The sequence below is a fragment of the Quercus suber genome, unplaced genomic scaffold (genome assembly GCF_002906115.3).
Source record: "Quercus suber isolate HL8 unplaced genomic scaffold, Cork oak 2.0 scaffold_233, whole genome shotgun sequence".
Lineage (NCBI taxonomy): Eukaryota > Viridiplantae > Streptophyta > Magnoliopsida > Fagales > Fagaceae > Quercus > Quercus suber.
The window spans coordinates 669201-686256 of NW_027069690.1; the positions used below are offsets into that span (position 1 = coordinate 669201).

The 17056-nt window shown below is 31.8% G+C and overlaps 2 protein-coding genes across 2 annotated transcripts in view; one reads left to right on the top strand and one right to left on the bottom strand.

Annotated features, from left to right (window-relative positions):
• Positions 1 to 935: 935 nt before the first annotated feature.
• LOC112024962 (uncharacterized) lies at positions 936 to 11064 on the bottom strand. The gene is given in 12 exon segments (XM_065780369.1): positions 936 to 1298; positions 2143 to 2386; positions 2510 to 2622; positions 2987 to 3244; positions 5462 to 5694; positions 5697 to 5744; positions 5747 to 5757; positions 6238 to 6415; positions 6518 to 6651; positions 8077 to 8307; positions 10321 to 10366; positions 11043 to 11064. Coding segments are annotated over 12 exon segments (1758 nt in total). The 3' UTR covers positions 936 to 1058.
• Positions 11065 to 11906: 842 nt separating this feature from the next.
• Positions 11907 to 17056, top strand: part of LOC112024973 (FH protein interacting protein FIP2) — a gene marked incomplete in the record, with an annotated part of 8831 nt that continues 3681 nt past the window's right edge. The window contains 8 exon segments of the mRNA XM_065780345.1: positions 11907 to 12065; positions 12275 to 12384; positions 13116 to 13250; positions 13338 to 13493; positions 14536 to 14619; positions 15349 to 15395; positions 15481 to 15554; positions 16351 to 16409. Of these exon segments, the coding sequence (XP_065636417.1) occupies positions 12020 to 12065; positions 12275 to 12384; positions 13116 to 13250; positions 13338 to 13493; positions 14536 to 14619; positions 15349 to 15395; positions 15481 to 15554; positions 16351 to 16409 (711 nt within the window).

Genomic DNA, 17056 nt, shown 5'->3' on the forward strand with positions numbered 1-17056 from the left:
CAATTTGGATGAGGGCCAACTAAGAAGTGAGAGTGGCTTGTCTTTCAACTACCATTTTTCAGAATTGAGGAGGATAAAAACAATGATAGCATATCGTCATAACAGGGCTTTTGTTGGAGCCATTTGGATGAGGGCCAACTAAGGAGTGAGAATGACTTGTCTTTCAACTACCATGTTTCTTTTATTTTGAAAATAAATAAAAATAATTTGAATTACAAAAAATTTACGTAGAGGTAAAGAGTGTTCTGTGGTATTGGAAAAGTTCAATTAAAAGTGAGAAAATTCATTTTAGTGTGCGTTTAGCATTGGCTTAAAAATCTAGTTTTTTTTTATTTTTTTTTATTTTTTTTCAGTTTATTTTTGATACTATTCATGGGTTCTATTGTATTTTTTGGTACTATTCATGAGTTCTACTATACTATTTTAGCTTTATCTATAGTACTTTAAGTAAAAAGTTTTCAGTTTTAACTAAATAAACGGTTTCCAAACAGGCAAATAATGTTGACTTTTATTTTATTTTAAAAAGAAAGTAAAGAAAAAAAGAAAAGAAAAAAGAAAACAAGTACAATAGGCTAATATTATAGACTTGTTTTTATTTTAATGGCAAAATCAAAAGGCTTAAGGTTTATTTAAATAGATAAGAATAGATAGGATAGAAATTCAGCCATGATGTCCATTTCATAATGATTGCTCTTTATCATCAACCTAAAACACCCATTTGTTAGGCATTTTGGACTTCTATAGTAGTCCATAGAACGTGATAGATGAGTAAGAGTATAAGTCTGTTAATTCAGATTAAATGCATAAATTCTTTGCAAAGCAAATGTCAAAAACCAAAAAAAAAAAGAAAAAAAGAAAAAAAAGAAAAAGAAAAATCATGTGTAGGATATGTGACTTTTGACACATTCTTCACAAAAAAGTTGTAGAGACATGCATATAATACTCATAAATTCATTTCAGTCTAGACAATACGTCGCTGGAAGATTGCACATTATAGGAGTCATAACTGCCAACACAAGCAGTAAGAGAAAAACTATGTAATGATATTGAAAATGATATCACATAGATTTGCATGTAGGGCTGTCCACAGGCTTATCTACAACACGAACTGGGATAACTGGAATTGTGTCCCACCATTCTTGCAGTCGTCTGTTTCCTTGGTTGTTGCCCACTTGCTTCCCTAGTTTTGATGTCATGGAGAAGCAATACAAAGTGATAGCCATAATGATGAACTTCATTGGTACTATTGCAAGTAATATTCCTAATCCAATCATTAATATCATTACTACATCTGCGTGCTGCAACCAAGGGAAAAACAAATTTAATGCAACTGAAATTGATAGAATAATACATGAAGAAGCATAATCATGCAACTAAAAATATTTATTTCAAGACTTATACATTCTAAATAAATAATAAGAACCTTAACAAATTCAAGTTGTACCAGTTACTGGCATGAGTAGCTAATCTAAGAGCTAGAAGAAATTCACAAATTTGTTACTTTCCATATTCTACCTTGACCTTATTCTAATGTTATGTATCACAATTCAACAATATTGTTGTTTACTTGTTTTTTAAGGATGGAGGAGTAGATCCTAAATGTTACAAATGACATTTAATTCCACACTTGTAACATTCAACATATCCTCCTCCTACCAGCTTCTCAGCAATAAAAAGAGCATTACATCTTTCCTACATCTCACTTTTCCCTTTAAAAAAAAGTTTCAAATGAACTAAATTCCTATCTAATATCAACAATTGAGAGAGCTGCTTATTGCTAAAGTCATTGTTCTTGTTTCTCAACAAGTTGTCATTACCTTGCTTATCTAAAGCCCATAACACAAGTTCCATTTCATCAAAATTTTGTGCAAGCTACTTCATAAAAAAAAAAAAAAAATCTAGCTTCACCTTCAATCTAATTGATGAGAAGGCAAAATAAAATTATTTCTTTTTATTAAAGAACTAACCTATATAATTTTTATTGGATCTTAGTGATGGCATAACAAAGACAGGGAAACTTCCTTTTTACTCAACAACATTATTAGTTCTACTAATACAAAGTATGCAAACAACAAAACAATTTTATGTGCCAAAAAATCTATAGTAGAATGAAAGTGAACGCATAGGTTTGTACCATAGTACCTTACGAGCCTTTGAAATCAATATTGACCATAATTTCAATAATGCTATATTCGCTGTTTGCACCACTTGATGAATAGTTTGTAATCCGTGTTGAGCCGAGACTATGCTCTCCATTGTAGTCTGGTCAGAAGCTGAGGAGACTACAATCTCTTTGCATTTGTCATTAATTTTTTTTTCTCTTGCTTGGATCATCTTTGCTACCACCCATAAAAAGAAAACTGCAATTGCCTTGCCAAGCCACTCCCTAAGATGCCAAGATATTGTTAACCATATATTCCTTCACAACTAACTAGACCGATGGACATATTAAGCACCTTAAAATTTCTTCCAAAACAAATACAAACTATAAATGATACGACAAACTTACTTGTACGTGATTAGAAGAGCAGCAGCAACGACGACAAGGGTAGTTACTGGTCTTTCCCATGTGAAAATTTCTTCAAACAAAAGTAACACACCTTTAAGTGGCTTTAGTAGCTCCTAAATATCAACATTAGGACCACCCATGAGTTTCTTTTAAGAAGCACATTTAATACATTTGATCAACTGAAAAACGTACAAACGTTTTGTTTATGCCTAGAAAATAGGATTGAACCAAAGTATATTAAATAAATTTAAACCAGCCAAACTTATTATTGGTTGGCCTAGACTAGCCAATGCATGACACATAATGTTAGGTAATGTTCATTTCTTTCCTAAAACTTGGAGGTGTTGTAGCCCAATTCCCCCAACCAAAAACCTTTTTTTTAGGGAAATAAGTACAAAAATTACTGCATATCATGACTTTTGCATTTTTGCTGCTTACCCAGCTTCCATAGTTTGTTGTTACTTGTTATGTACTTACCATAAAAATAAGGGTACTTTCAGCGACTCCTTCCTCTTTCAACTCCTTAGTGGTAGCTTTGGCAATGACAATTTTCTTTTCTTCTTCTCTAGCTTGATTAATAGCAATCTCAAGTGAGGAGTTGTTGTCATCTAGGCCACTTGCACTCACATTTTCCTCACCAATTTCTTTTACTTCTACACTTGAGATGATTGACAATGACATGTTCATATTTTTGAGGGTTGAACTTGCACTGCATGGGTGTCCACTATTGATCTTCTTCAGGTTGTCCACGTTCTAATTGGTCACTAATAAAACAAAATTATGAGACAAACCAGGCCAACTTGTTGCTCCAATGTGGCGCACCACTCTCTGCGAGCTTGCAGTTCCCTCGACATGCAATATAAATTCATCATCCCCCAGCTCAACGCCATTTGGTGGCGCTTGTTTTTGCAAATGTTTTATGCATCTACAAAAAACAAGAATTCCACAAGGTAATGTGATTTAGAACTGCCATTTCAAGTGGTGTATTATAGCATCATCAATGCTTTTTATTTTAAAGAAAAATAAATTAGATAGTAATCTTCCATTCCCCTCAAAGAAGAAGACTACTCGAGCCTAAAAAATGTATATAAAAAGTGTATTTTTCATAAAAGATGTACGTACTTTGAGAGGCAACTCTTTTTTTTTTTTTTTTTTTTTAATTTAATTTAATTTTTTAATCTTTTAAAAAAGCCAATTTCTCAACTAAGTAGTTTAATTAAAGCTTAAATAAAAAAGTTATCTCTCAATAACTAATAGAAAAATATGCTTTCAACTAAATTCGTGGAGTCCAAAGAAATAAAAGTATATTATTGTATATGCTTAGATGATCTATTCAATGTACCCTTTTAATCACAACCATCTATACCACTTGGGGGGCAGAAAATTATTACCAATCTACCTTGTTTGACTTGGAGGGAAAGAAAAGGGCATAAGAAGTCATATAACAGCATGGTATCTAAACTTAAGCCTGTTTTATAGATTTTGTGCCAGGTATAACCAGAAAAATGAATTATATTGACCTAAAATGGATTCAGATGAAAATCAGGCATGAACATCGTTGTTATGTGGTTCCACTGTCTGATGCAGAATTAGGTAATCTCTGTTTTCAACCAACCAATTTTACCCTTAAAAGTGTTATACCTATTCTCTAACAACATAATTGGTGTAGAAAAAAATATTACAGGAGGTTAAATTACTTGTCAATTTCTTTTAAAAATTTGTCGTATGCAGGAAAATGCAGTCGGTTGCCTGTGGGTGCTGTTAGAGTTTCGAAGTAAATCTTCCATTAACAGGATCTGCAACTAATGGAACTAGTGATCCCAACCACGCAAATGCATCTTCTCCAACATTAGGCTCGTTATCAACCTACCAACATAGTGCACAAAGTAAGTCCAAATAAAATTAATTTGGAGATTTACTGATACCTATGTGGCTATGCCATTAAAGTACCCATTTTCATGTCTCAACTTTGCTTGAACTAAAATTCCATTAGCTTCATGAGGTATATTTCATGATGTAAGCTAATTCTGAAGAAAAGTAATGCTTGCTCCATAGTAACAACAATTAATGAGGGGTAGCTTACAAGGAGTGGCATGATGTCTGAATAAAAAAGAGGAATATCATCTTGTTCTTGAGTCACTTTTATGGATACCTTCCCCTCTTCTTTCTCCTTTGCCACACATTCCTACAAACACCATAAATCAACAACTAAACTAAATAAATAATTGGGAGATATGAGTGGGGAAAAGAGAAAAAAAAAAAAAAAAACCCAGTAGTTAAAAAAGGCACAAAATATAAATGATGTCCATTTGTATTAGAAAAATAGAAGTCAAGTTATCAAAAAAGAAAAAGAAAAATAGAAGTTAAGATCACTCAAGCGGATTAATGGTAAAGATGATTGATATGTAGACTTTTATTGTGTAATTAGTATCTATTTTCTACCATTTAAAACTAAGCAAAACGTTTTAAACAAATGTGGCACATCTAGTCTTAGCCTACCCAAGCTGAGCTTCACTAATCAAAATTGATGCTTGCCTAGTGCAACTCATCATTATCCAAAAGGTCTGACAAATTTGTGGAAGTTTAACTTAAATTATTATGTGATGATGTGGCTTTCATATGGGAGAATGTATTGACCTAAGATACTATTTCCCACTGCATGGCTTGCCTTCAACAGAAAGGCCATGAACTGAAATTAAATTTAGTTTATTGTAGCTGCAGGAGAAAGGCATATCAAGCAAATGGCTGAACAATCATTAAGTAATGAGCAATAAAAAGAGGATCCTGACACTGACTTAGTTAAAAAGTAGCAAAAATAAATTGTTGAGTTATGCAATATATATAAGCTAATACATTTATTTTCTGTAGTCTACTCCAGATGGCAATCTAGGTGCTGGGTTTTCATATGACAATATCAAGCTACTATCTAAGAATATAAGAAGTATTAAGTACAACTGACCTTTAANAGTTCTTCTAGTAATAATCTCCCTTTGGTAGCTCATCAAGCAATGCAAAAATCAAGAATTTTGTTGGAGTAGGGGGCGATATTCTTAGCATTTCTCTTGCAGCATGGAGCTTTATGATGCCCAATATTGTCCTTGCATGCATTTCCCATGCTTGTATTGGACATTCCACCTTATATTTTGATAAGAACCGGTGCATCAACATAATCTCCTTGATGAGTGCAACCAATGGTCCCGCCTTGTGGAGCTTGTCATCTCAGGAAACTCTAGTCAATTCCCTCAGATCTAGAAAATTGGCATGTAAGTAACGGTTACAAATCATGATTGCAAAAATTTAGATGTAATTGACAAGCTTGCCTATTTGTGATACATTTAGGCATGTCTATTCATGAGGTCACTATTTAAAGGATGACGTATCCTTGTTTTTAACAATCTAGATAAAAATTATCACCACTCCTAAACTATTGATTTGGATGCTCTAATGGCCCAAACAAGTTGCAGTTGTTTAGCAATAACGCGGTCCTTCGAAGAATCAATTATTGTGATACACAAATTGTACTACTACTTTTGTTTGTCATATTTTTCCCAACGAATAGGGAAACTAGAAGAGATGTGGCCCCTTAAAGCACCAACAACATATATAAGCAAGCTTATCTACCATTAGCATATGTGAGTTCCAAATTCCAATGATAATACTTTTTAATGTATAGAAAGTATCCTAATTCCAATGTTAATACTTTTTAATGTATATGAAAGTATCCTTACGATTCAGAGGACTCATACAGTATGGCCTTGTCAAAAAGTGGAGCACCCCATGGGCCTGTGGAAACTGGTTTCACACTATGTTCCTTGTTCTCGGAAAGGTCTATTTTAAGGGCATCTTCATATGTTACAACTCCAGAAGCCTCAAAGTAGAGAGCATAATTTGTTAGTGTAAGCTTACCTGGACAAACAACCTTCGTGGTAATTCAAGCAATAATCATGTACATAATTAAATTTAATAACATTCTAATTGGTCACTAATAAACAAAATTATGAGACAAACCAGGCCAACTTGTTGCTCCAATGTGGCGCACCACTCTCTGCGAGCTTGCAGTTCCCTCGACATGCAATATAAATTCATCATCCCCCAGCTCAACGCCATTTGGTGGCGCTTGTTTTTGCAAATGTTTTATGCATCTACAAAAAACAAGAATTCCACAAGGTAATGTGATTTAGAACTGCCATTTCAAGTGGTGTATTATAGCATCATCAATGCTTTTTATTTTAAAGAAAAATAAATTAGATAGTAATCTTCCATTCCCCTCAAAGAAGAAGACTACTCGAGCCTAAAAAATGTATATAAAAAGTGTATTTTTCATAAAAGATGTACGTACTTTGAGAGGCAACTCTTTTTTTTTTTTTTTTTTTTTTAATTTAATTTAATTTTTAATCTTTTAAAAAAGCCAATTTCTCAATTACTATTTATATTTAAATGAAGTATTAAGTACAACTGACCTTTAAAGCCCACTTTATTTTGAAGTTTAAAAAAAAAAAAAAAAAAAACAGGTAGAATATAGTCAATCAACTTTCTTATGACTATTTTAGGTTTTTTTAATTCTTTTGACTGGGTATTGATTGAAAATTTGATGGGGGAATTCTTTGGTTTGACAATGAAATGTCCATATCATCTTCTAAAATGAATTTAATCAGCCTTATACATATCCTGCCCTAGGGTATAATTCTATAATATGATGGGAAATTTATTACAAAATAACAATTGGAAGGGTGAGTGTGTAGCATGCATTTGGTAGTTTAGGGGTTTTTCCAAATATTGTTGTCACTAGATATCAATAACTAAATAGTTTTCCGTTGAATATACTTTTGAACTCCGCCTTGCATTCTCAATTAGCTTTTTGTGTAGATGGGAATTGAACCTCATATCTCTTATTCAACTATTAGAGATTTTACCAATTGAACTAATTAGAACCCATGTAGAAAGAAACAATTGAAAACATAAGAGAGGAGATTATTGACAAAAAAAATTGAGATTACAATTCCATCTACTACAATGCGCAAGGTTATCACTAAGATTCTTTTTTAATGTGGTCGAAAAATAAACATTGTTTTTAAAGAGTTTCAACATATGACATCGACTTCTGATGATAGTTTTTTTTTTATCACAGACTAAAACACCAATTAGTTTTTGATGTAGGCGAGGATTGAACCCCCAGATCTAATGTTTTTTACATATCAATCACCCTCTTTTTTTTTTTGGACGACCACATATCAATCACCTTACTAATAGAGGGGAATGCATGTTGAATAGGACTTTCAAACACCTACTGCAACTACCAGATGATTCTACATTAAAAGGAATAGCTTTATTAGTTCACTAAACGTGATGGTGCTATAAATACTAAGGTCATCTTCACGAAAAACGAATCTACATATAACTTGCGTATGTAGATTATTATATTACACTAAGCAAATATCAAAATTAACAGATAATTTCATGCTTCATCACGTATGGTAGTTAATTAATCATAAATCAGAAGTACATAACAGTACGTACTTCTTCACATTATAAATTAATATAGTAATTATAATTTAGAAAGAGAGCACACCATACAAGCCTCCTCATCAGTAGAGCTTGGCATCTCCCAAGCAAGCATCACGTCGAAAGTGAACCGGGTAAACGATCCATTGCTAATATTTTCTTCTATGTTTTGGCACATGTATGTAAGAGCCTTTGCACTGCAGAATTCCACAAATTTCCTTGAATAACCATTAGTTTCGGGGTTCCATCCAGCTTCAAACACTTCCACCAACTTATCCATGCTAGTATCTAGTTTCCTGGCAGAGACCATATATATAAATATCATTTTAGTTATAGGGAATGGAAGGAAAAATAGAAATAACAAAAATCTTTTGGAAACAAACGGAAAGAAAAAAAAATTAGGTTTTTCTTAATTTGTGTCAGATAAAGATCTATCCCAAAAGCTTTAGCTATTAATTAAATCCTTAAAAGAAGTGGGCCAACATGTCACGCGCACACATTGCATACCAAAACCAATGGAGCAAGTTATCATTGCTGATATTGTTAGAACCAACTGACAACTAATTAATATATACAGTACGCCTCAAGGAAAATACTAGCCATGTTTGTGCTTTTGTTTTTGTTTTTGTTTTTTTGTTTTTTTCTGAATTAGCCAAGTTTGTTCTTATACTTGAAAGAATTAGTATTAGTATTGTCATAGTTAATTGAGGTTCCTTCTTAACTGAGTGTGTATAGTCACAATTAATTGAGGTTCCTTCTTAATTTTAATTTTTTTGAGAAAGAGGTTCCTTCTTAATTGAGTGTGCGTATTGTGTGAGTCTCACATTGGATTGGGCTGGGCTTTATAGATATTTGTGACTAAATTAAGTCATTTTGTAGTATATCAGCATTTTCGTGGAGTTGTTACAATATGTCACTATATGAAACGTTAACCATATATGCTTTATCAAACGCAAACAAGTCACATATATATATATATATATAGAGCAGACACATATAGTATAACAATAAAAATTAATTATTATGAATTTAGCACAAAATAAACAACTAATGAATTAAGAAAAGAAGAAGAAGAAGAAGAAGAAGAAGAAGAAGAAGAAGATCACCCTTTAATTAGGGGCGGCCCAATATAATTTGGGGCATAAGGCAAAAAATTTATACAGGGCTTTAATATGTAAATATTAATTAAACAAAATTATTTAATACTAATCAAATTAAGGTTAATTTGATATATTAAATACATAAATAATACCAACTAGACTAATGTTAATTTCATATAGAGAATTGAATATCATAGTTGAACTATAAATATTAATAAAAAGAAATAAAAATATATTGCGATTGAAAAAGATATTTTATTTTGAATATAAGACGATACATAGTTAAATAAGTTATAATTTAGTTTTTAATTTTTAATTTTTAATTTTGATTTTAAGAGAGAGAGAGAGAGAGATAGATATTATTTGGTGTATGGTTTTGTAGGATATTAGTTTACAAAAATCAGTCTCAAACTATTAGGGAAGATTAATCTATAATTGATGATTTAACACATTTGCAACATCTTTTTGAAATATTTTAGGGTTTCAATTAAATTAAGGTTCTATTGGTCTCATACTTTGAGAGTCTTAATAGAAATGAAAAAGAAAAATGCGCTAATTAAAAGCACTATAAAATGTTCAAAATATAATGTGACATTGTTTCTCATTGATGAACTTCATTAATTTAACTAATGAATGTTTATATTACTTTTTTGTGATTAATAACATGACAATTTGTAAGCCAATACTAAAATTTGTAGTACTCTTAACATTACTAATAAAAAAAATGTACAATCTTTAGAAAATATATATAATTTTATAAAAATTTGGGCCTTTAACTGTGAAAAGTAAGCATTTTTTTTCAAGAAAAATTTTGTTTTTTTGGTGGGGCCTTAGGCCTAGGCCTAACTTGCCTAGGCCTTGAGCCGGCCAAGCCTTTAATTAATGTGTGATTTGGGAGAACAACAATAAAAAATGATGGGTTGCGTGGACAGAAATGAGCATTTTGAATTATATCAAGGGTTACTGGGAAAACTCTTCATAATGTTGAACTCTAGTTCTTTATATAGACTTGAATTTGATGAATTGTTAATTTCTCATTCATATATATTTTTATATTTATATTTACATTATATAGTAAATGAAACTACTGCAGTGATCGGGTCAACAAGTTGATGGAGCAGGAGACCAAATTAAAACTTATTCATTTTCAAAAAAATATAGATAAATATAATAAAAAGAAGAGAGAGAGAGAGAGAGAGAGAGAGTTACAGTGCACATCTGTGGACAACGTCGTTGGCTATGGGGAAAGGTGCTTCTTCAGATTGGCCATATATTTATAAAATTTCATAAAGTTTCAAGCTGCGCGCAGCGACTAAATTGTGCAAATTAAAAACCGAACCGAATGAATAAAATCATTTTTAGCAGCAGCAGCAGTAGTAGCTTCCTTTCCCTTTTTAGTAGGAGAAAAAAACTGACGACTCATTCATGCTCCTCTCATATTTTGCCACGTTGCCCATAGCCATGCAACACAATACCTCCTGTTACCCCCACGTGTCACTATTTGAGCTTCGGCCCGAGCCTATTTTGTTAAGCAGAAGCCCAGCCCAAATCAAAAGGATATGTTACGCTACAAACTCATTTTTTTCCAAAAGGTATTATTTTCTATACTGGCTGTTATTTTGTACGAGGTTATATTTTTTCTCTTGAGAGGTAGACCCATGATAAGTAGGGCATATCCATTTGTAAGGAGAAAGTATACCATATTTTGGTAATATTAACTTAGTATTTATTTTGATATTTCTGTCTAATAAATGAGTAACACTTGTTTCAAAAAATCACATTAGACTACTCTAATAAATGATTAATTTATCTTTCCGATAGTATAAAAATTGTGATTAATTTATTAGAGTAGTCTTATATAGTTTTTTTTAAACAAGTGTCACTAATTTATTAGATAAGAAATATCAAAACAGATGCTGAGTTGGTATTACCGAAAATGATATACTTTCTCATTTGTGAGAGGGATGAATTATGTTCTCAAAGTGCACAAAAGTTTTCATTTTTATAATTTTTTTTCATTTTTCTATGTTTGATTGCAATTTTTTTTTTTTGGTGATGAAAGTTTGATTGTAATCTTAAGGGTGTGTTTGGCTTTAAATTAAAAAACCAGCTTATTTTACTATTCAGCTTATTTTTACTACTATTTATGATCTTACTGCATTTTTTTGGTACTATTCATGAGTCACATTGTATTATTTTAGTGACTTATACATTTATCTACAGTATATTTAGCAAAAAGTTTTCAATTTCAGCAAAATAAGCGGATCTAAACATACCTTAAATGAGTTAGAAAACAATCTCATAACTTTCCTTATATATTTTTTTGTGTAATAAAAAAAATTTAGTGGAAAATAATCTCTTAAAAATAAGCTATACTTTTTATTTTGATGAAAATATTTTTTCTTTAACTTTTTTTTTTTTTTTTATATGCTAATAGATACTGAAAGACACAGAAAGCTATCAACAAGATATTTCCATCAAAATAAATAGAGCGGAAGATTGTTTTCCTTATTGTCTATTTTCATTAATAATTTGATAGGCTTTTTTTTTTTTTTAGAAACTAATTTGATGGTATTGGGCTTTTAATATTTAACTAATTCATAAAATTCTTAAGTCTAAAATATTTGAAATTCATAAAATTTGTTAATATAGACATCAAAACATATTATATATGGTGAAATTAGTAATTGAAATAGACAATAGAGGTAATAAATAATGTGAAAACAAAATAGTTTACGGAAATGATCAAAATATGAAAAGAACAGCAAACTATTTAATATATTAAAAAAAGAAAAAGGTGGAACTAGAACATGGTGGTGTACCAAAGTACCAAACTCATTGAAAGGTGAAGCAGTAAAGCAAAGCAAAGCCCAATACCAATAGTATTCTTTCTTCAGAGAGAAGAGAAATGACGCAGGGCTCTGATTCCTCTTCTCTGGTTCGTCTCAATATTGGTCAGTTCTCGCTCTCTCTCTCTCTCTCACAGATCGTTTTCCTAGCATAATAAATGAGAACCATAATTCAATTCCCTCTCTCTGTTTGGTTGCTAAGAAAACCCAAGAGAAGAGAAGAATCTAATTAATTTCGGTTCACGAAATAGAAATAGTTGCGTTTTACTAATTCCAACAACGAAAACAGTGACACTAGAATTGGGGGATTGCAGGAGGGAAGAAATATTGTACAACTGTGGATACATTGAGTCAGCGCGAGCCCGATTCAATGCTCGCCGCCATGTTTAGCGGCCGCCACACCTTGTGCCAGGATCCTCAAAAGGTATGTATGTATGTATGTATGTATGTATATTTTTCATCTGAGGTGCTCATCAAATCTCAGTGCCATGTTTGTGTTTTCAATCCAATGTCCAATTAGTCTTAGTGGCATCAACTATTGGATAGAGAAAGAAGGTTTGATTGATAGCTTTGATGCTATTGCCAATTCTTAAATTTGATAACATTATTATTATTATTATTATTAATATTTGCCTGTGTTCACTCACTTACTCATCCCCAACCCAATCGCTATTCACTATTCCAAGAAAGCCTAGCATTCCCAAATTACCTAAAATGGCATGTCTAACAACTGAGGAAACTGTAGCTCACTGTGAAGACCTTCATCATCTACAGTCCTGAGAAAAAAAGATAAATGAGAGGATTATTTACAATATGATGGGGAATTTTCTAATTGTGACAACCTGGTAGGGACCCTTTTAGAATAGAATCACCCATATGGCACAAGAGTAAACCATAGTACATTATTTGCTTTAACAATCTCAAATGTCATTTACGCTAAATCACGGCTTGTCAAACTGAATTTGTCTCATACCAGCTGTGGAAAAGGTGTAACTAATCCTATATACTTTGATGCATTTGTTTTATGATCTTTTCATGGATGCTGTTTTTTCCAGCATCTACCATTTTATATTTATTTATTTGGTTATTGTCTAGTGACGACGGTTGTTTCTAAAATCAATTTTTGTTTTTTTTATTCATATTGGATTCTTGTAGGGATATGTTTTTGTCGATAGGGATGGGAAGCATTTTCGGCATATTCTTAATTGGTTGAGGGATGGTGTTGTTCCCACACTGAAAGATGGTGAATATTCAGAGCTACTCCGGGAGGCGGAGTACTATCAGTTACTTGTAAGTCATCCTTTCATCTATTTGGTTGATGCCCTTGGTGTTTTTCCAAATCTATTCTGCTAATTGCAAAACTTCGAAATCTTCCAGGGACTAATAGACGGAATTAATGCTATTCTGAACAAGAGGAAGGAAGAGGATGAGTTCAATACTGAATTGACGCGTACTGATATTATCAAGTGTATACAGTCCAAGAGAGTTAGATTTCGAGGGGTTAATCTTTCTGGTCTTGATCTTTCAAAACTGGTAACTGTACCTGTTACAGAGTACTGAAATACTTTACTGCTAAAAACACTTACGTTTTTCTATGTGCTATAATTTTGTATTTTATCAGTATTAAACACTTGTGTCTACTTTGTACCTTGCAATCGGTAAACAGCCATGGTGCTCACTTATAATGGTTGGAGAATTAGTAATTGTATCATCTTTATATGTTTGCCTCTTATCTAAAATTGTGGAAGATGAGAGGCTTCTAGTGATGGGGACAAAACTAGATGGTTTGGAAAGGTTTGCAAGAGACGGGGAATCCTAATTCTAAAGTACAAATTTTAATTTTGGACTAGGATGATGCTGCAAGATCCACCTGGGATTTATTTAGCTAGTTTGATTGCTGGAAGTTTTATTGTATTTGGGTTTTACGTTAAATCTGAGTTGCAGCCAGGTTATCTTATTTTCTAAATTGTTGTATTTGATTTAAAATCCAGGTACTTTTGTAATTTTTCTCATGTTGGGTTTCCAGCAGCTTTATTTTAAAAGCAGTTTGTAGCCAACTAATTAAATAAACAATGTTTCCAGAAATTTTCTACAGCCATTGTCTGAGTGTGTGAAGCATTCAAACCCTAGGATTGAATATAGGTCTTTTTTCCCCCTTCTTTCTTCCCCATTTTCTGATTGTAATAACATGAAATTCTAATACTTTCAGCCTCCACCAAAACCCCATTTTAATTTCTTTAACCTTAACCCTAGTCCAAGATACAACTCTATTAGCCCATTTTTGTTTACATCACCTAGCCTTTATTATACTTTATACACCTCTCTTTATCCCTGTAAAAGCTACAGCGCTTACTTATGTGGGTAGAAAAATTATTAATTGAACCTTGACGTTTTCCTCTTTACTTAGTCTGAAATCTAAATCTTGCAGGTCAATGTTTAATTTTATGTAATCAGTTAGAGACATACTGCTAGTTGTAACATTGTTTAATCAAATTTTTATAGGATTCTGAAAGATTCGAAAATATTATTTATGAGATGTTGCTCCATCTGAAAGTCCTTTTTTATGAATGTGCAGGATCTGTCACTTGTGGATTTTAGTTGTGCATGTCTGAAAAATGTGTTCTTCTCACGTGCAAACCTTCTATCTGCTAAGTTCCGGGTAGGTTTATATTTAGTGCTGTAAAGGACAATCTCTCTGTCATTAAAGATAACTTCTAATTTCCCCAAGTAAAATATTATCATTCTCAACAGGACAAAATTTAGCTACAAAATTGGTTGTAGGCTTACTCAATAAAATAAATATTGCTACACATTTTGAAAATCTAACCATTGAATTGAATGTTCTTTACGCTTTTAATATACATTCAAATTTTGTATCAATCGGATATTATTTATTATATGATCTATAAGCTTATATTTTATGCATAATTTTAAACTACAAAAACTTGCAATTAAAATAGTTTATTGATGACAAAGCTATTGATTTTTAATTTTCTAAAAATTTTGCAAGTATGGAGGATATAAGAAGAATATGTAATCCAATGGTGGATTTGTCAAAATTCATTTTCAATAAAAAGATATTGATCAAGGAGGTTACAATCAATTTTGTAGCTAAACTTTGTCTTTCTCAACAGCCTTTGTGCTTTTTATATGCAAATTTTAATATATTTGGGATTGGTTTAGTTTGGAAGATTACTGCCCAGCATGTTTGATTTCTGTTTAACTTGAAGTTGGGATTCTTTATTTTGTTCATCTATGTGTGAAATTATCATATATGATAGTTCCTTTATTTCATCACTTTGAAAGTTGCATTTGATAGCGTGTTTTTGTTTTTAAATGAAATTATTTACTTATCAAATGAAAAAAAATTTGCATTTGATTATCACAGGATGTTGATGCTGAGGGCTCCATCTTTCACAATGCAACTTTGCGTGAGTAAGACGCTAAAGCAATTCTTTATGGTTTCAATTATATATTTGTACAGATGGCCTTCATAATGATTTTATCTTGCCTAGGAAAGGTGTGAATTTAATGGGGCAAATCTTCGTGGAGCTTTATTAGCTGGAGCTAATCTTCAGAGTGCTAATCTACAAGGCAATCTTTTTTTTAGTTTCAAATATGCTACTCTTTTCATTGATGTTAATGCATTAAAATTGACAACGTATGTTACCATTTCATTTCGTATTAGCCTGAACCTATAGTATTACTTTATATTCTTAATTAGGAATTGTTAGTTGAGCAGGACCACATTTATTATTATATTACCTTTAGGCTCTGTTTGGTTAGGGTGATTTTAGGAGGGATGGAAAAGGAGATGAGAAAAGTGGAGAGAAAATGGTATTTTGGTGTGTTTATTTGCAGAAGAAAATGGGCAGGAAAACTGGTGGGGCCTGGGTCTTTTTCCCCGGTCCCACCAGAATGCAATCTCCCCAATTTGGGAGAAAACTTGAGAGAAAATGAGGGACAAAAAGTTCCGCCTGAGAGAGACCAAATTACCACGTGCAACATTCACTTTCAATTTGTCATTTTCTTCTTTCCTTTTGTCTTTTTCTATTACTTTTTATTCCTTTTGGGTGTTCATCTGTTTTTCTTTCCTCATCTGTTTTGTTTTTTTTTTCCCCAATCAGTTTTATTTTTCCTCAGTTGTTTTGGATTTTTGTACTCTTTTTTTTTTTTTTATATAATGAAATTCATATCTTTATGTTTCTCATATTGGATTTTCATGAAAAACATATGAATTAACCATGTAGTAATTAAAATTCCATATTCTAAGTATATTGAAGGAGAGGAGTGGATGAGACTGTGCCACAGTTTGTTTTATCTCACTTAAAACTTATGTTATATATGGAAAAACTTGATCTGAAATTAACATTTATTTTTCATGTTACAGATGCTTGTTTGATAGATTGTAGCTTCTTTGAAGCAGATCTGCGTTCTGCACACCTTCAGGTTTATAATTTCTTAATCTTTAAGCTATGTTGGACTTAAAATCCTTTGTTTCTTCTGTCCTCTTTTATGGTACATTAATTAATGGTCTAATAATGGGATGGAGGATGAGATCTTGTGTTCAAGATCCACCAGTGTGTGTCTAAATTTCTAATAATAATAATAAAAGGCGTATGACTTTGTTTCAACTATATGTTTGACTTAAGTCCCAAATTTTCAGTAACTTAGGGTCATAATTTTGATTAGGTCATCGAAAAAATGGCTGTACGCTAATTATTTTATTTTTAGTTTTGGACACACAGTTGTGCACTTTTAATTATCCTTGTGGGAACATATAAAGTGAAAACGTTCTATTGTTTATCAGATCTTTACATCAATGTTTTTGTTAGTTTATGGAGTTAAGGCAAGTTCAAGTCAATAAGATCTGGTTTAAGTGGAATTTCTTCTTGGAAAAAAAATAAAAAGGAATTTCTTCCTCTCATAATAATGGGATGGAAGGCGAGGTTGTGAATTTAAGATTTATTGGGTGTTTATATAACACCCATAAAAAAATATTGGTTCAGCCTCATCTACAAAATTCGGAATAACTTTTAGGAATTCAACCATCTTGCCCAAATAATTATTTGATATTTATTAGTATATATTGAATC